Source organism: Microtus oregoni, unplaced genomic scaffold, assembly GCF_018167655.1.
Source record: "Microtus oregoni isolate MIOR12 unplaced genomic scaffold, Mior012 000013F_ref0000133, whole genome shotgun sequence".
NCBI lineage: Eukaryota > Metazoa > Chordata > Mammalia > Rodentia > Cricetidae > Microtus > Microtus oregoni.
This window is the reverse complement of record NW_024543072.1, coordinates 25,041,160-25,061,526: the sequence shown is the minus strand read 5'-3', so window position 1 is coordinate 25,061,526 and position 20,367 is coordinate 25,041,160. Positions and strand designations below refer to the sequence as shown.

At 44.0% G+C, this 20,367-nt stretch overlaps 1 protein-coding gene across 19 annotated transcripts in view; it reads right to left on the bottom strand.

Annotated features, from left to right (window-relative positions):
• Nucleotides 1–20,367, bottom strand: part of Cadps (calcium dependent secretion activator) — a 437,227-nt gene that overhangs the window by 234,941 nt on the left and 181,919 nt on the right. For all 19 annotated transcript variants that reach the window (XM_041663140.1, XM_041663146.1, XM_041663141.1 and 16 more), the window contains exons 4-5: nt 14,920–15,000; nt 4,246–4,479 (exon numbers count right to left, since the gene is read on the bottom strand). In XM_041663140.1, coding sequence (XP_041519074.1) covers nt 4,246–4,479; nt 14,920–15,000 — 315 coding nt within the window. The remainder of the gene's footprint in view (nt 1–4,245; nt 4,480–14,919; nt 15,001–20,367) is intronic.

Sequence of the window (20,367 nt, the reverse complement as noted above, 5' to 3'; positions counted from 1 at the left end):
GTCTCTGGTCTATCCTAAACTCGCTTAAACTTAGCGATTTCTTATCCCCGTTCCATTTAGTCACCTGCTATTCTGATAGCAATAGGATGGTAGACTCTGCCATCGAGGAAAGGGAAAGAGAAAAGGGGACACCAACTTCACAATTAGAACAATAAGCCGGGCGGTGGTGGCGCACGCCTCTAATCCCAGCACTCGGGAGGCAGAGGCAGGCGGATCTCTGTGAGTTCGAGACCAGCCTGGTCTACAAGAGCTAGTTCCAGGACAGGCTCCAAAACCACAGAGAAACCCTGTCTCGAAAAAAAAAAACAAAAACAAAACAAAAAAAAACAAAAAAAAAACAAACACAATCAGAACAATAGCACATTACCTTAGTGACCTACGAGTAACTACGAGTAGCATCTGGGGAAAACCACTCTCTCTACAAAAGGGGTCATGGCATTAAAAAGGAGAGAGAAATGGGTATAGGAAAAAGACACACGCTTCTGAGGGGTTTTGGTTCAAGGAAGCACCCTTGGGATGTGTAAGTTTTAATTTTGCCATGGGATAACAGATTCAAACAGGATGAATCGGATCACTGATTGAGCTTGTAAAGCAGAGGTCACCAGTTCCTCTTTCTGAGCCTTTGCTCAAGAGGGTTGGCTTTAACCCAGACGTCTTCCCCTCAGATGGTTTTTCCCTGGTGCTGCTGCTGCTGCTGGGCAGGGGCCACACTTCACTTTGAGGGCCCTGGGCAGCTTCTGGGATGTTGGGAAATGATCTCACACTTAAGTCCCTTCCAGTTCTGTCTTATTAAACATGCAGAGGCTTAGCTTTTTTCTCTTCTCCTTTCTTTTTTCCTTCCTTCTTTCCTTCCATTCATCCTTTTTTCCTTCCTTCCTTCCTTCCTTTCTTCCCTCCCTCTCTCCCTCCCTCCTTCCTTCCTTCCTTCCTTCCTTCCTTCCTTCCTTCCTTCCTTTCCTTCTTTCTTTCTTTTCCTTGAGAGTGTGTGTAGATGTATGTGTGGAAGTCAGGGGATAACCTCAGGTTTCTGGCCTTGTCTTCCACCTTGTTTGAGACAGGGTCCTTTGTAACTGTAGTGTACTCCCTGTTGGCTGGCCTGACAGCTCTGAGGACCCGTCTGCTATAGGAATGATGGGTACAGGTGCTCACTACAGCTTCGGGACTTAGGTGGATTCTATAGATTTTCACGCTTGTGTGGCAAGTATTCTCCCATGGAGCCATCTCGGTGGACCCACCTCAGCGATCTTACCTAGGAGGTAGGGATGTGATGTGTAGCTGTTATCCCAAGTTTATATACTGGGAAAGAACCACATACATGGAAGGCAGTGGCATTCATGGCGGAAAGAGAACAATTTAGAATCTGAAAGATCTCAAGTTCCGTCGGATTCTGGGCCCACGTTTGTTGTGTCATTTGCAAGTGTCAGGCTTTGTTCACACATCTGCGAACACCTCAGAGGCCCCTGGTGAGACGGGGCTCACACAGCAGCCTTCGGCAAACACCTGTTGCTTCTGCTGGAGCACCCCCTCACCCACATTCACAACACAGCATGCTGGGCCTCTTCTCTTCCTGCAGCTAATTGAGCTGTGTCTCCCTGTCTCTTCCAGCCACTCGGTTCTCTGATTACTTAAAATATGCCTTGCACCAACCTGAAAATTCGAATTGCAGCCTCCTCTGCCGCAACAACAGTCCTGTCTCCACCTATTCTTGCGGCCTCCACTCTCTGTGCTCCCCAAATGCGCCCATGAACAGACGTGCAAAGGTTCTGGCTGGTGGTTTTACTATACTGTGTCATTTAGTTTTCCAATTAAAAGTATGTGAGGACCCAAGGGCTTTGCAATCTGTGCTTGTATTTACAAGGCAAAGACTGTGGCTGAGGTTTTGCTTACACCTATATCCTAGACAATCAGCTACTTAATATTGAGAATTAGTAATGAATTAGAAAATTACATAATTAAAAGCTTTATGAAGGTCAATAAAATACTTTTTCTTCTATCTGTTGGAAGACAAGAAGGAGTAGGGAATAATTGCCACCTTTAATTGGCAATAATCAAATTCAAAGACACCTAAGCAACAACATTCAGTACCTCGGGTGGCAATACTTAAAAAAAATAAAAAAGAAAGTTTCTGTGAGATTACGCTGATGTGTTTTCTCACACGAAGGGTCTATATTTAATTAAGATCCACCTCTGCTGACAGCTGAACGCGCGTGGAAACACTGCAGTGTGAAGATGGGCTCTCTATCCAAGCTGAGCAGAAAAATAGTTTACCCACAGCGAAACGCAGCGTCCTTAACGACAATGTACAAGATACGCTTAGCCTTTCCATACTCTAATTAAATCTACAGAAAGTAATCTGTCCTCTTGATTTCCTTCAACCTAGAAGCACCATGCGATTGTTATGGGGTATACAAATGTTCTCCCTCCCTCCCTCCCTCCCTCTGGCCCTCTGTCTCTCCCTCCCTTCCTCTCTCTGTAGTACAAGAAAGGATTTTGAACATTTTACCATAAAGCAATAATAAATATTTGAGGGGACAAAGTTGCTTATCTTGACTTGAACATTACTAAAATGTATCAACATATTACTTGTGTATAATTTTATGTCAGTTATATATATACATACATACTTATATATGTGTCTATATAAATTTTTGATTGCTATTGACCTTTGATAAGTTATATGGGCTTCTCTAACTTTAGAGTATGTAAAAGAACACCTATATTCAAGTCTGTTGGGACAGGCCCGTAATCCCAGGTATTCAGGATTGATGCACTAAAGTGGCAAGTTCATAGCCCGCCAAGGATACACAGCAGATCCAAAGCCAACCTGAGCAACTTAGGGGGACCTTCAGAATAAAAGGCAAAGATAAGAAACACAATAGCCCCGTGGCAGAAGGCTTGTTGAGTACAGGCAAAGCCCACATTCAGTCCTCAGTATGTCAAAACAAACACCCTGCTGTGCTCACACAGCTTGTTAAAGTACATCCCAGATTGTCTGAGTTCCTCACAGCTTTCTTCAGGCATATTTCATGTGCCGTATAATTATACCCCTCTGTGTGTACAGCTCTGTGACTGTTTAATAAGCTTACCAAGTTGTGGGGCAACCATCTTCAATTGGCTTTAGGGTCGCACATAACTGCCATATACCATATGTATGCCCATTTCAACCTTCCACCTTATGTAACAGACAGCTAACCTCTCTAATCTTGTAGCATTCGGGATGGTGGAGATCTGTGTGGGTCATAGTACATGTCGCGTGTTGCATCTGACTTCTTACACTAAGTGTAATATTGATGAGGTTCATCCATATCAATGCATGTTTCAATAAGCATTCTTTTTGCTTGGTGTATAGTATTCTTCTATACAGATATGTTGTGTTTTTTCTTATTCATTCACTCATTGAGTGGGATTAAGGGTGTTCCTATTTTTGACTATGATGACTATGCTTCCAAACATATTTGTGGGGACATGTGTTTTCAGTTCTGTGCAGTGGGTATCTGAGCATAGAATTAGTAGATAACACTGGGGTTGTATATTGAACTTCTTAAGAAAATACTAACTTAATTTCTAAAAGTGGCTGTGCCATTTTGCTCCTATCCCCTATAGATGCTCAGCAGTCTGAGTACTGAATCAGTTTTCCAGTGGATTTGGATTCTGGTGGATCAAAACCACTCAATAGGAAAATACGAAGAGCCAATTGTGAAGAGAACGTGATAGAGGAATTCACTGACATTCAGAGCGGAGTACCCTTCTGCCTTAGGCTGGACAGATTCTTATTTTGGAGGCTGAAATGAACTAAACTAAAACAAAACAAACATAACACTCACAAGGGACTCTGCCATACAGCCACCAGGAAAGATGAGGGGAAAAGGAAATCTGTAACTCATTCTAGTGATACTACTTCATCACTCTCAATGTAGGCTTCTAAAAACACAAGCTTTCTAAGTTGCCAAAAATTTGTTCAGAATCCTTGAGTACTGCTTTCAGACAGGGGGAAATAATTCAATAATCACAGTTGGCAGGTGGCTCTTCAGATTTCACTTCCTTAGGAGAAACAAGGCTCCTGGCAAAGGGGATGTAGTATACCTGCTGACGAGGTGACCTAACCCAGCAAGCTGTTATCTTAATAACGTTCTAGGACCAACGCGGAAAAACAAGATGGCTGTGATGTTGTGCTCCATCCCTACCCCAGGTCTCCTTTGCTGGCTTACCGCACCAGCTCACTTTCAGGGATTTGAGGCTTTTTACCTCCAGGGAGAAGGAGAGCAGGACGTCGGACTTGGACAGCTGGTTTTCACTCTCCTCGCCCATGTCAATGATGGAAGCGTTGTGGCTCCGTTTGAGTTTCTGCAGCTTGAACTCTCCACCCTTGGACACTGGCATGCTCTCCAGGTTGGCCATGAGCAGGTTGACTGAGGACTTGAGCTCCTCAATGTACATGTTCTCCATTTCTTTGGATACGAACTTAGGAAATTTTCGTTCCTTGAAAAAAAAAAGAAAAGAAAAAAAAATAAACAATCAGACCGGATTTACATAGAAAGCTCACATACCAGAGTTCTACCTATGATCATGTCAACCATGAATGAGTTTGCCCTGATGTTATAGAAGTGTGTTAGGAAACATTCCAGCTGGTTGTGGAGACACTGCTAGAATCTCCACAGGTAGGAACACAGACATAATCATCTGGTAAGAAAGAGGAAAACGTTTGACTATTGCTCTATTTTTTACCCTGGTGTTCTCCAGAAAATTCGATTTGTGCAAAGAAAAATGGACGATAGTTTTTCAAATCCACTCCCAGTCCCAACCATTTTTTTTCCTTCTTTGTCAAAATGTGGTCAACTTGTTTGTAAGTTCAGAGACAGAAGCCCACCCTTTTTCTGGATGCCTGTAGAGATTTTGTCACAGGAATAATTTAAAAAAAATTGCTCATTCAAAATGTTTTAACTACAGCCTGTGCATATTTCTAAGAAAAATATTTACTATTTTCAATAAAAATTGAAGAAATTAATAAAGTGAAGAAAAACAGGATTATAATTCTTCAGGAAAGTAGCAGGGGAGCTGAGCATCAGGACTGACCGCTGCCATTCTCCCTCCTGGCTCACGACTTCAGCTGGAAAAGCAAGGGATCTGACTAAGATACTTGCTTCTCCGCTTAGACTTTCAAGTTGCCTAAGTACCTTGAATATTCCCTGGGCTAGCAACCTTATCAAAGTGCCATTTCTAAGCTGGAATATGAAATTGCCCTGAAAACCCTACTCTATAGCCTACTGATGGGGTGAGGGGAGAAAGCCAAACAGATTTTATGAGTTATGACAAATCTAATTTAAACTGATCTATCAATTCAAAAAACTGATGGGCTTGGAAATGTCCCAGGATACACTGAGCTCCCAGCAAGGTAGAAACCACAGCTCAGATTACACAATCCCAGACAAGCTTTTTTTTTTTTTTCCAAAACCTTGGTTTTAAGTCTCTGGCATGATGGTTAACCTTGATTGCTAATATGATGGGATTTAGAATCCCCATGGAAACGGATCTTGGGGCACAACTGTGGGGGTGTTTCTGGTTTAGGTGAATTGAAGACCCACCCATTCCATGAGTGAGTATCTGGGGTTGACTAACTAGAAGGAAGTGACTATCAACACTCATAGATCTGTGGTTCCTGAATGGACATAATGAAACCAGTCACCTCACACCTCTGCAGCTCGTCTTTCCCTACCAATGGACTCCACTCTCAAATTAAGAACCAAAAGAATCCTTTCCTTAACTTGCTTCTGGTCAAACATTTGGTCTAGAAACAAGGAAATTAACCAACACATCAAAATTGCCTCCATGCTGAGTGTGGTTTCACTCGATGTCCCCAGGACATTGCTGAAGATCTAGACACCACGTCATCATATCACCGGATCAATAGCTTGTCAAGAAGTCTATATGAAACACTCATGTATCTACCGCTCAGCTGTGAAAGGAAGTGGGGCGATTATGGATAAAGTTTGGAAGAGAACAGGGTTGTGCTTTTCCATGGCAAAAGGGTACAAGGGTCTCACATCTACTCAGTGACCTCAGAGTTTGGTTTCTTTGGGAAGCTCTGACAACACTTCTTGCCTAAGGGTTGTACTCGCACTGTGTGGTACTTTCTCAGCACATTGTGGGTGGATGTAAGAGCAGCAGGGTGGAAGTGGTGCAGTCCTGGTATTGACAGGAGTTAGCGGTGAGTCAATGTGAGAGGCTCCCCAAAGCCCAATAGCTCTAAAACTTCCCCACGGCGCTTACACATCCTCATTCTTAAACTCCATCAGGGGACAACAGGGATCCTGAAAACTGGGGCAACAGAGCCTTGAAGGCATGGACACTGGAGTTCTGGGCCATTCTGACTTAGAAAAGCACACAAACCTGTGAACAGTGTACCTGTCACTAGGAAGATTCTGATAGGAGGATATAAACATATTTTTAAATCACAGTTGTCAGGGTTGGGTAGGGGGGATGAACACAGAAACATCAAAGTAGACATTCTAGTAGACAGACAAGAGATGTGAATGCTTCCAGAGAGAACTAGTGGGGCTTCACGGATGAGGTCTGGTCAAGGAAGAAAAGTTTGGCTCGAGGCTGAGTTAGCTGGGAACAGAGCAATAGGCATGTTCTTCTTCCTGTGGATGATGGATCTAAGAGGATACCTAAATATAGTCCACACAGTGTGTCCTCATCTGCACATGTTCCTTCTTGAGAGTGAAGAGTACAGAGGTAGGTTGGCTCGTGGTGTGAGTAGTCCCTATGTCATATTAAGGCTGCCAAATGGCAAAGTTTACATCCCAAGAATTTAAAGTACAATAATATAACTATCACCTTTATCTTCAATTTAAAGTTTGAATATTAATACACACAAGGATATTTGAAGGAGGATTGGGTAAATGGGAGCTTGCATTTTTACTTCCAGTTGCTGTCTTTGCCAAGTGAACTGGGAGAGGAAGAGTAATGTTTATGAAATCGTTTATCTTTGGCTTATCAGTTTTGAGAGTATACACCAAGTCTGGTCTCTTTCATCATGTACTTCCTTGGGACTCAGTTAAGGGTTTGTGTGTGTGATGGGGAAACCTTGTTAGCCAATTATCTTTAAGAAGTGGATTCAAGTTAAGGTGTGAGCTTGGACTTCTCGTTCCTGTTTTGTGAGTTTTTCCCTTATAATAAATAATAATATAATTGTTTTTATCCTTTAGCTAGCCTGGTTATTTCCCGTATCATGCTAATTTCTACATGTGTGTGAGTGTGTGTATGTGAGTGTGTGTGTATGTGATGCACATGCTTGCTTGCATGACATCTCTGTGTGTGTTCACGTGGGTGCAGGCACACATGCAGAGGTTTGAAGACAACCTTGGGTGCTGGACCTCACTTTCACTCTTTCCTGAAGCAGGGTCTCTGTCATTCACTGCTGTGTGTGTCCGTCTGGCTGGTTCATGAGTTTCTGCAGGTTCTTCTACCCCTTCTTCCCACTCTGCTTTAGGAACTCTTGTACTATAGACATGCTCTACCACACATCTTTATGTGTGCTGTGGCCCTCGGATCCTTGTGTTTGTGCAGCAAATGCTACCAAGCCATCTTCCCAGCCTCACATTCTGTCTGGAACCCCTCTGTCTTGACATGTTAGAAGAAGGCCCAGCCGATGTTTGCACATCTCACCTTTCTATTGCTGAGTTGTTTCCCACCAAATTCTGCCTGAGAACACCGGTAACCCCAAAGCATGATTGCTCTTCCCAGACGTTGGACAGTTTCAAATGACATCATAAAAAGAGCTTCAGAAAACTGAAGCCATGATGGAACATGAGGCCATTATTTTTCCCCTTCTCTGAGTACTTGAGCCTTGAGAAGAAATAGCTTTCTGTCAATCTGGGCTGTGATTCTTGAGAGGGATTTTCCAGTGGCAGACTCACTGCAAACACTTTTCAAGGCTGTAACTGTTCCCAGAGAAGAAAAGCCTAGCTGCCCATCTCTGCTGTCCCTTTTCTAGGCATAAAAATGACAAAGGCTTTCTTTTATTCATATTGCTTTATGAAAGACACAGTGTGGGGGTGGGATGGCATCCTCCAGAGAGAATCCTGTTGGCCGCTCACTTTTGTTTTGGTCCGACAGTAGTATTCAATGGGGGACAGTCACCAGGGTTAACTGTGAGCAGCCACACTAATGGAATGTTGGAATATATCTAAAATCGGCACCTGTAAATACTCTAAGACCCTCTAGCCATTGGCTTTTCCTTCTAGGTTTTGAATATTTTTTCCAGAAAGAATGATTGGGTTGCCTGTGGAAGTTGACAAGGCTACTCTCACAAAAAGAGTGGCCCACAGGCTCAAATGACATAAATGACACCCTTAGATGACCAGGAGGATGATGACACACTACTGATACAGGCGCTCACCAACAGTCTTGCAGTTACTTTCTGGGTTCCCCTCCTGTTTCAGGTGCTGTGGTTGTCAATGGGAAGTGAGGGAGTCAGGCACAGTTCCCAGGGTCAGTTCCCATCCAGGTTTGTTCTCATATTCTCAACCATTGTAAGCAGATGGCTTCTCTTCCCTTCCTGTATTCCTTCCACCAGGAAATCATGAGCACTTTGCATTTTCCACGGATGCAGATTCCATGGACACAGATATGTCTGGGGTTTTCACAGCCTGATACACATGACAATAGGATCTGCCCATAGGCGCCTGTTCAGGCAATCATGTGATCGCACTATTGTGTGCTCTTAGACGCTTGTGTTGCCAGATGACCCAAGCCAAGTGCCAAGTGCAACATTAGTGTGAAAGCTGAACCTTTCTTGTTTTCCTCTATAAAGGGAGATTCTGTTCCCTTTGTGGGGAAGCAATACGTAGACCAAACTTTTCTATCAGGAAAATATTTGGATTTTATTCCTTATTGATACTTATAACATGGCTCACATATAAGACAGAAAGTTTGCTTTGCCCTGAGTAGAGATGCAAAAAATAGTTCCATCAAATTAAACTGGCTATGTAGCTGAGGATGACTTTGAACTTTTGATTGTCCTGTCTTCAGCTCCAGAATGCTGGGATTGTAGGCATGCACCACCTTGCCCTATTTATGAAGCGCTGGGGATTGAAGTCGGGGTTTTATCCATGCTAGGCTGGCGTGCTACCAATTGAGCAGTGTCTCCATCCCTATATTTCCATATTTAAATGATGGCTTGAGAAACCACTGGTGTTTTGCTCTTTATTATCATTGGTGGCTGATACCACAAAACTCTATTATTTGCATTATATTACTAGTTTTATCCCAAAATATGGCCAGAGGAACTGGCAAGTCCCATGTTGTGGGACAATGGTCTTGTACCCTGTAAAGATTTGTCTGTTGTATTGGTTTAAAAAAATGCTGACTGGCCAGTAGCCTGGCAGGAAGTATAGGCGGGGCAACAAGAACAGGAGAATTCTGGGAAGACAAAAGACTGAGTATTCAGTCATCACCCAGACACAGAAGAAGCAGATGAGAATGACTCAATGATAAACGGTACCAAGCCACGTGGCTAACACAGACAAGAATTATGGGCTAATTTAAGATGTAAGCATTAATAAGAAGCCTGAGCTAATAGGGTGACCAGTTTATAATTAATGCAGACCTCTGTGTGTTTCGTTGGGGCTGAACAGCTGCAGGATTGGGCAGGACAGAAATGTACTGTCAACAGTACCACAGCTGAGCTATTGCCACAGGCTGCCTGCTTAAGCCCCAAAGTCAACTTCTGATCATGCAAGTTAAATAATTTAGACTTAATTTCTAGGTGAAATTTGGGTACCTGTTAATAATGGTGGGAGAGGATTTGGGAAAATGTTTGAACAGGGATTAAGAAGTTTTTTTTTATGAGACAAAAAATGTATTCAGATTTCTGACTTTAGGCTTTGAGGGAGTATGAGTGGTGCTTGGTAAAGCTACACTTGACTTGAGTTCTGGTGCAGCTTCATCCTAGGCTAAATTCTGGATGCTGGTGTGACTGAATGGCTAGTTTGCCATTAGGGTTATGACCATCCCCAGACTCACTCTTGCCTTCCTTCTGTCTGGAGCAGAGACGACAAACACAGGCTAACTGTTGGTGCATCTGGTGGTGAGGATGTTTGCATCATAAACAGCAGGGACTGTACGGTACCTTTTTCAGAACCCAAATATCCCAGCAGAGAGCATCCTGAATCCCAGGAGTCAGTTCTAACTATGGCTGCTACTTCCTTTGTGCATATAAACTGAAGGGGATACAGAAATGTCAATGAAGACTGACAGCTGTTTGCAGGGGTTGGTGGCTATCAGGGAGAGAGGATGGAGGGGGGGTGGCACATCTTCCTGTCCCATCCTGGAGGCTCCTTCTGCTTCCCTGCAGACAGGATTCTTCTTTCTGTTTACTGAGTGAACTCGCACAACCATTAAACCTTCTGATTTACCTGTTCTGGGGGAAATCTTGGCACTGCAGTGCCAAGGATTGTTTGTAACAGGTCTAAGTGACAACCCATAGGAAATCTCAGGGCCAGGGTCTGGAACATTGAAGGGCTCATCAGCGGACAGAGAAGAAAGCCTGAATGGGAGGATTGTTGCACTCTCAGACTTGGGTTAGGAGGGAAATGAAGACCTGTATTTGGAAAGTAATTCACTAAAGCTAGAAAGCAAATTAGTCAAGAATACAGTTTTTAATCAGAGTAACCCTGGCCATATCTCCCCATGTTTCTGCTTTAGCCTCTGTACTGACAAAGAACATCCTTGTCCATGAGGTTCTGAGAGGGTTCAAAGGATTATCACGTGAAACAAACGATAGTAAGGGTATTAGGTATATCTGGGATAATCCCACGACATAATGATCCTACACTATTACTGTTTAGGTACTGCCTCATTCTAAGGGTATATTACCAGCACCCACGTGTCCAGTGAGGCCTTGCTTTTATTCTACAGTGGTTGCTTGACTGTACTAGAGTCAACGTTAAACAAACTTGGGTCAATCCTAGGCCTGATTCTTAGAACCGTGAGTCTGGAGAATTGAAGAGACAAAGAGGAAGGAAAAGGACCTGAAGAGGTTGGTGAGTGGCTGATGGCTCCCCCTTTGTAGTTTAGAAGCTGTGGGATAGCCAGACTGCCCATCTGAGAAGCAAGAAGAGCTGGCTTACAGAGGAAGACCAGATAACCAGTGTGACCCAGAGACAGCAGACAGGGGATACTGGCTCTAGCTCTTGCCTGAGGTCTGGCTATTCTCCACCCATGATCCCTATATGTCTTGATCCTGGCACTCACCCTGTCCTTCACATAAGCTTTCTCTAATTGGTGCCTCTCAGTTGCCGTTAGAAGTGTTCAACCCATCTTGTAAAGCCATCAAGGAGAGGAAAGAGTGGACTGAACATGACAGATGGATGGATTGGCAACCGGCAACTTCTGGTTATAACATACACAGGAACTGACCTTCAGCCATATGAGTTGAACTACATATCCTCACTAAAATTTGCTGTGATGTCAGCAACAGATCAAAATCAAAAACCAAGGCAGGCCAAAGAAAGGTACACAGAGGTGCATCATTTAAGTTTGTCAAGAGCTAGCTGGTAGGCAATGTCTTCATATTTTATTTAATGATTGGCAAATCCAACTGAGTTTAGGAAAGGTTGTCACACAATTAAAATTCAAAAGTTCCTAGAATCACACATGTAAAGATTGAGACTATTCCTTGGCATCATAATGGATTCTCTGTCTCTGCCTGTGTGTTTATTCTTTCAGTGTTATTCCCAGACATCTTTCTACCAACATTACCAACTGTGGCCTGCTGTCCATAGTCCCGAAGAAAAAAACCTTGGTTTGGTTTGAATCAGCTGTCATTTGTGAGTCAATTAGTCATGACCAGGGAAGGCTAGGAGTTGTGTTTAGTTCCCCTTGAATGGAGAACTCATTCTAGCACCAGCGACCTTAGACCTGGGGATAAAGCTCAGCGGTAGAGGAAAGAAGGGTGGGATCAACGCCAATGGACCATGACAAGGTTGATACTGGCATAGAAGAACACTCCAGAAGATGACAGACAACTTCTATGAGAAAAGAGAGTGGTAATGAGAAGACATCCCATAGGAACCCTTTGTGCCTTTAATTGTTTGGAGACCCTGCATGCACTAACTCTATTCCTTGTAAGTAAGAACCAGAAAACACTTGAATTGCCTGGTTCATTTTCTAAGATGGCTTTAAATTGTTAGCAGCAGCATTTTACCTGGATGGAATTGTTTACCACATGGCTTGGGGAGAGTTCTTAGAATTTTTCCAGAGAAAAGCATATTGATTTACTGTACATTGATTGTTAATCTACAGTTTTGGAAAGTTAAAATTAGTCTAACATTAACTTTTTGAATTATAACATTAAGCCTAAAAAAAACCCCAAAAATCAAATTCAAATTAAGCGAGCTTATTGATGGGGAGGTTATAGTACCCAAGGTAAGCAAATGCTCTAAATGGCCGCAATCTTCCAGAAAATCCTCTACCTGGAGACATTGAGTTACAGAAGATGCAAATTGTACAAACTTAGTGATGTTGCGCCCACATCAAGCACATTTCAAAACACAAGAGCTGCCCACACCACCTTTAACCAAACCCGTAGCTACACATTATTTATAGTTGCCAGACTGTCTTGACTATAAACTTCAAAGGTGTTCAAAAAATAAGATGCCAAACATCTCAGAGAAGCTGAGTACAAACAGACGGGCTTCCATTCTGGACTTTTTCCCTTAGCTTCTCATGTAGTAGGGCTCCTTTCTCTAGATCCAACCCCTGGGATACTTCTCCTGAAGAATTTCTCTTCTGCCCACCCTCCTTGGCACTTCCAACCATCGTCCACCTGCCCCACGGTCAGCAGGGAAGCGGGGTTTGTAGAGATGTTTGACACTTTCTTCTTAGGAGATATTGACATTAAAATTGTGTTTTTCACATATTTCATTAAATATTATTTTAATTAGGAGTTTCATGGGGGCATCCTTAAATTCTTTGTTGGGTTAACTGCCTCAATCTTCCGCTAGTCTGTTATTTCGTGAGACCTACTTTGGTTTGAATATGAAGCTGTCTGTCTAAAGTCTTAAAATTATTAAAGGCTTGGATGCTGGCTTTTGAGAGGCAGTTGGATGATAATAGTTCTGACTTCATTAATGGATTAATCTACTGATCAAATCATTCCTGAATGGACTGTGGGAAGGCAGAGCCTATTTATAGGAAGTAGGTCACTGGTGCTGTGGTATGAATGTTTAATGTTCTCCATAGGCTCCAGTGTTTAAACATTTGGTTCACAACTGTGGTTCTGCACAGGAAGGTGGTGAACCCTTAAGAAGTAGATCCTTGACTGAAGAAGTGAGTCCCTCCCAGTGGGCCCTGAGGTTCCAGACGTGTTCAACTTCCTGTTCCCTCCATGTACCCTGATTGTGAATGCAATGTGACCACCTAACTTTCTGTTCCTGCCATCAGACCTCCCCTGGTCATGGTCTTCTCTTCACCACCATGATGGGTCACATCGCTCTGGAAGTCCCAGTCAAAATAAAACCTTTCTCTCTTTAAGTTGATCTTGTTGGGTTGTTTTACAATAGCAACAGAAAAAGAAACCAAGAAATGTCTTTGAATGGTACTTGTCCCTGAGCCCTTCTTGTTTGCCTCCCATCCCCGGAAGGCATGAGGTGAGTAGCCTCTTTTACCACGTGCCCTTACTGCCATAACTCAGACTCAGAGTAGTGTGTCAAGGACTCAAAACTCTGAAATCACAAAAGAAGAGAAATCCTTCCTCTTTGAAGTGATTTTTCTTGGGTATCTTGTCCTAGCTATAAGAGCTGACTAGCATGAGGTCTCAGTTGAGCGGCGAGCACAGCTCCTTCATTGGTGTCTATTCTGCACAGTCTGCCTACCTCAGTCTTTAAAACAAAGAAGACAAACAGAATGTCCCTAGAGAGATCGTGTCATTGGGAGCATGTAAACAGTATGTCTGACAGAGTCAGGACCCAATAAATGCTACAAGCAGGAATACTAATTATCCTAATGGGAATATCAACGACAGGAAAAATAGATGATACCAAGCTGTAGGCATCAACAATAAGATACAATCCCAAGTTTAGACAAGGCCTATTTGCCAGAAGACTCAGTCTGCTCAGCAAGGGTCTGCATGCAGAATGGTGTAAGAACTCAGGGTAAATGTCTGAAGTCAAACGCTGAAGGCTAACGAGGAAGTTTGCTGGGTGGGAGGGAGAAGAAAGATCTTCCCAAGCTAAAGGTGGGTACAAAGACGTTGAGTCTGGAACAGGTCTGGAATCTTCAGCAGGGGATGTTCTCTGGCTGGGTCCTGGGTCTGTGATGGCAAATTGTGATGCACGTGACTTATAAATAAAGGAGGGCACATCCCACTGCCTCAGAGCATTTGAGAGTCATCTGAAAGTGGTTACATTGTCCTGGAGTCATGGGGCTGTGTTGAGGGGTTCTGAAGCTCGGTTTTAGATGGTCACATCTGGGTTTTAGAATGGCAACTGGGTACTTGTCATAGTGAACCATATTTCTACCAGAGGCTATTGGAACAACCATTGTTTGGTTCCTCTCCTTTTCTCCCTTCCCTCTTTCCCTCCTTCCCCTCCTCTCCGCTTCCTTTCTTTCTTCCTTTCTCCCTTTCTCTTCCTTTTGACAGAGTTTCATGAAGCCAAGGTTTACTTCAGACTTACTAGGTAGCCAAGGATGACTTTGGACTCCTGATCTTCCTACTTCTACTTCATGCTGGCACTACAGGCGTACACTTCCATTTCTGGTTTGGTTTATGCAGTGTTGAGGCTAGAACTCGAGGCATACCAAACCGGGCTCTGTTCCCAGTCCCTCTCCTTCATCTTTTGAAGACCTTACCAGTCAGTACACTTCTTGGGTAGGACCTTGACCTGGTACCAGTGAAGAACCTGTAAAGTCCCTTACCCTGGCTATTTGGTCTGCCATTTGGAGACGTCCATCCAGCTCTCGTCTGATCTGGGCAGCCTGCTCATCTGGATTGTCCAGCTGCACAAAACACAAACAAAAAGAGGGAGACTCTCAGTTGGGGACATAAAAGCCAATAAACTTATTACTTTTCACCTTATACCACCCTGCGCCCCCACCTTGACCCATGCACTTATTTTAGTTAAAAAAACATAACAATCAACACATCCAGTCTGAGTGAAATTCCCAAGAAATGTTCCCAGGTAGAGCGTGCTACGCTGGGCGTTTGAATGACATTGTGCAGGATCTGTTAACCACTTGAATGGTTCTAAAGAAACGCTCCCCGTGAGGGTCTGATATGAAGCCTGTTGGGACCCAGTGACAAAGCACTTTACACAATGAATATTCCAGAAAGAAACCAGCATTAGATGTCTCAGAAGCCCATGGCACGGCACAGATAGAGAGGTTCTTCTGTCCTGGTCCATAGGAGATTAGTCAACGCACTTCTTAGTAAGCACTAAGACATCCCCAATTGTTCTCTGGATGGCTACTTCCAAATAATGGCTTCAAGATCTAATATAAAATCTTTTCCGCCCTTCCCTTTTCATGAGAACTAGCATATAAAGACAAGAAAAGCCATGGCTGGGGTAATTCCCAACTTCTCTGGTTCCAATGCGCCCATCTTTAGAACAAAGGTTTCTGTTGCGCAGTCCTTGTTGCTCTCTGCAAATCTACGGTAGGACATGGGAGACATTTCTATAAAGCAATATCTAGGTGCAGCTTGGGCTTCAGTGCTGCCACTCTCTGCTGTCTGAGTCAACTTCTGTGCTGTGTGACATCAGCCACAGAGCACCTCTAAATGAATGAGAACCTAGGTGTTCCGATAAAATTGTACTTAAGATAAGCGGCAAGCCATAGTACTCAATTCCTTTTGTAGGAGTTGAAGGTTTCTAAGCAAATTTTATTTTGAAGCAAACCTAACATTAGGCTTCAGGCTATATTTGCTGTGCTTTCTTCAGTAAGTTATGCCACTCACAGAAACTGTCAAGGGGAAATAGTGCCATTTAAACAGGATGGTTGGCATCCTTCTTCTTAGGACATACTAACCACCCACTAACTAACCAGTTAGCTAAATATTTTAAGTCCCTTTCTTCTAAAAACGGGCATATGTGCGTGCACAAACATATGTATACAGAGACATGTATGTGTATGGCCACATGTAAGTGAGTATATGTGTATGCATTGACATGACATATGTGTGTTTCTATGTGTCAATAAATGTGTGCGTGTGTGTGTATGTGTGTGTGTGTGTGTGTGTGTGTAGGCCAGACATCAACTTCAGATGCAGTTCCCCAGGAATAAGTAATCCACCCTGTTTTATTGAGACAGGCTCTCTCATTAGCCCCCAAATCACCAAGTGTGCTGAACTGGCTGGCGAAGGAGCTCCAGGGTCCTCCTGTTTCCATCGCTGCTGAGGTGGGATTACCGCGTGGCCCGTGAGCTCCATGGATGCTGCTGTTTCCACCCCATCTCACTAGGCCACTGGCATATGTGGCTTGATTAGGGCTTTTACATGGGTGTTAGGATCCCAGGTCTTAGGCTTCTAAGGTGGGCATTTTGCTGTCACTTCCCCACTGGTACTGAACATTCTCACCCCTGCCCAGTGTGAGACCTGGCAATGCTTTGTCTCCACTGCTGCTTTCATCGTGAGAACTGGACCGAGACACGTGGCTGTGTGTTCTGAGACACCAATACCACAACAGCTCTGGTGAATGCTCTTTCTAGATATTCCAGAAGAAGCCCTCAGAGCCACTGGGAGGTGTGATGCTCTGGTGCAGAAAGCCCAGGAACAATTGTGTGGAAGGGATGTGGATAAGACATTGGTACTCACTAGTTCTTACTGGGGTCAGACATCTTTATTTTATTATGTCATCCATGGATATCCACTCAAAATCCTGTTCTGAAGGATGGAACCCATCTCTGCTTCTGACTGGCACCCCATCCCCATCTCTGCTTCTGATTGGCACCCCAACCCCATCTCTGCTTCTGATCGGCACACATGGGAATGAATGTCCTCAACTGCCTTTGAGCTCCAGTGAGCTACTTTTATCCTTTGCCTCTGAACGTTTTCATTCCCGATCCAGGTGCAACATCTACTTAGACCACTCAGAAATGTCGTGTTCCGAATACACATGCAAATGAAATATCCTGTGGCTTCCTGCAAAGGGAGGTGTTTAGATGGAAAGCTGAAGCTTTTGCCGGAAAAGCAGATGCTCACAGAGGTGACACTGCAGACCCAGAAGCAGCCTTGATGCTGTGTCCCAAGGGCACTGGTGTTCTCCAGTCTGTCTTGTGGAACTCATGGCAGAGAGGGGGATGAACCGGCAAGGCTCACCCACAGCTTCAGTCATTCATTAGTTCATTCATTTATGCATTTATACTTGCATTCATGAAAGTTTTAATATATCAATACAATAGAACTCGGAACAGGAGTGTGAGGGAGAGATAGCTCAGGGGTTAAGAGTGCTTGCTGCTCCTCTAGGGGTCCTGGGTTTCATTCCCAACATCCCTATAAGGAGGCTCCTAAATCCTGTATCTCTAGCTCCAGGGAATCTACCAACCTGGCCTCTGAAGACATCCTCATACACAGGACATAAACTCATACAGTCTTACAGACAGACAGACAGACACACACACACACACTATATATATATATATATATACACACACACACACACACACACACACACACACACACACACACATAAAGAAGCCTCTAAACAAGAAGGATATGTAAAGGAACAAGACAGAGTGGGTCTCTAGTCCTTGGAGCTCAAATGTGGCAGGAACAGGTACAGCTAAGGAGGGTAGATCAGCATTTACTGATGCCTGTCCAAGTCCCCGACCCCTCTACCTATTCCAAGTCTTTCCTAAAGAACCAGAGAAACCTATGCTAACAGACATCACACAGAAGGAATTCTGGATACAGAAGGTTACTCTCTCAAAATTAACAATCTTATAAGCATCACCCTAACCCTAAGAAATTGGTCTGCCAACTGCATTTGACTTTGCTGTGGTTGCTGTTGTTCTTTTTTACACAAAATGGTTTCACAGCAGACAAACACTTGGCATGGCTATTTGAGAAGTTCTGTGCTTTTCAAAAGGGACAGCACACATTTGGAGGTGGGTATATTAGTCCTCACCTGACAGTTGAGGATAACAGCCACGGGAAGGTAGATGGACAGGCTGACATAGGGTGCTAAGCGTTTCAGTTTCTTCTGGCTTTCCCAAGAACACATGTTCACCAATATGGAAGCTTCTTTCTTGTTTCACGTTTCCTGTGATGTTGGAGAGCAAATCCCAGGGCTTGTGCATGCTCTTCCACTGAGTCAGGCTTCCATCCCTTGCTTAGTCTCCTCCTTAAACTCTTGCTCCTGACAAGTAACCGAAGTCTGCACGCTCACTGCAGAATTACCACGACTGAAAGAATTCTTTGGTGGAGGCTGTGGCCTTAGATTGACAGCAATGGGTATGTATTTATCATGGCTATGTCCTTAGTAGCCATGTGATCTCGGGCAAATTTTGTACCACCTCTGTCTTTTGGGTCTCATCATCTGATCTTCAGGGTAACTCTTCCTAAGGCCACTGAGTGAATTAACAAAATTCACTCAGAAAGTAGAAAGTCTTCGGTAGGCGCCAACCTTCAGAAAATGGTGACTGAGTGTTGCTCCATGCTGGCTGCATTTCTGACAAGTGCCACCAAGGGGCAGCAAAGGCAACCAGATGAGACAGTGTGCCTCCCTGGTGTGAATGTGGGGTCTCAGTCTATCTGTTGGGTACCACCCTGACCACAGACTCCCGCCACTGAGAGACTCTAGTTTCTTGGTGTCTAGCGCTTTCTCTGGGGTCACATCCCTTTGCTCTGCTGGATGTGAATTAGTGGCCGCGACCAGAAGTTGGACCCTGCTGCCCAGACAGCTAATGCTCTAAAGAGCAGATTAAAAGAGAAATATAAATGCAAACTCCCCAAAATAGCTTGGCGTAATAGAGATGGCCAATCTTAACCGCTGTGTGATATCCAAAAATATAAAGAGAAATCAAATAATTACCTTTTCAAGTACTAAGAAGAAAAAAGGCAGAGAGTGTGCGCTTCCATGGAAACGAGGTTCTGTTTACTGTGCTGGTCTTTTCCACTGAGGAAGGGAAGGATCTGCGGCAGTTCTGAGCCAAGGGCAAACCTTTCATCGTGACGGCTCATTAGGGTTCAAAACGTACATGAGCATGAAAGCTCTTTACCTAATTAGACAAATCATCTGTCTACTGGTAGAGGTCAAGCAAGCTTCTGTTTTAATGCATCCCTCAAGCAAAAACAAGTATCTCTTCAGGCTCTGCTTCCACAGTGAGAAGGACAAAACTGTGTCTCTGCATACGGGAGCGCCTAAATTTTGGGTGTAAGTTCCCCAAGCCTTGTGACTCTCTGCCTCATGAGTGGTACCTCAGCATGAGGTGAGAACATCAGTCAATGGAACCAAACTCAACGTAGCCTCACGTGGAACCGTTTGGATGCAGACCCGAGAGCTGGAAGATGGTGAATAGACCATCCCATCTCCACCACTCCTTCACTGTGTGACTGACCATGGAACCCAGGCTTGGCTTCCTCATCTGCAAAGTAGATATCTCTTTGTCTCCCACAGTCACTAAAAGGAGAGAGCCAACATATCCTAGTGGGCAAGGGAAGCAAGACCATCTTGGGTCCAAACTTGGCTTTTGCAATTGTGTTACTGAATGGGTTTTAACAGGCCTCTGGACCTTCCTAAGACTTGATGTCCTTAGTAGTGACATGGAGATAATGTGTCTTTCCCAACATGGTAGAAAGGTTAAGCTAGATATCATGTGTCCCAAGCTCTAGTGCTGCCATGCAGTGGTAGTTCTCACAGCTGAGTAGAGCTGCTGGGGTGATCCTACTTTAGAGTGAGCACCCACCGAGTGTTAGCTCTTTTGCTCTTCCCTAAACTGTTGAACCGTAGGCCAAAGTCACATATTCTCTGTCCAGCTCCCTTCCTCTGAGGAAATCTCTATGTCTGTATGTCCCAGGATTCTCTGAAGAGCCTGTCCTGGCATGCCTCACAGTTTTGTTCTAGGGACCATGAGTTTGCAGGTCCCCCAGATCTACTGGGAGAAGGGAGGCCATAGTCACATGAAGTCTGGAAACGCTGATGTTCTACCAGCTCCCTGGACCCAACTGTGAGTCAGCACATTTGCATTTGTCCCCCAGAGGTACATTTTGGAATGTGCTTCCTGAGGCAAATCTGTGAGCTTCACTTTTCTCATGTCTGTGGATGGACGATTTAGAGAAGATTGAGAGAAGGGGAAGCAATTTCAATACCCAGGTCCTTCTATAGCTTTTAGAAAAGACTTAAGGTGTGTGTAAAGGAGAGAGACAGAGAC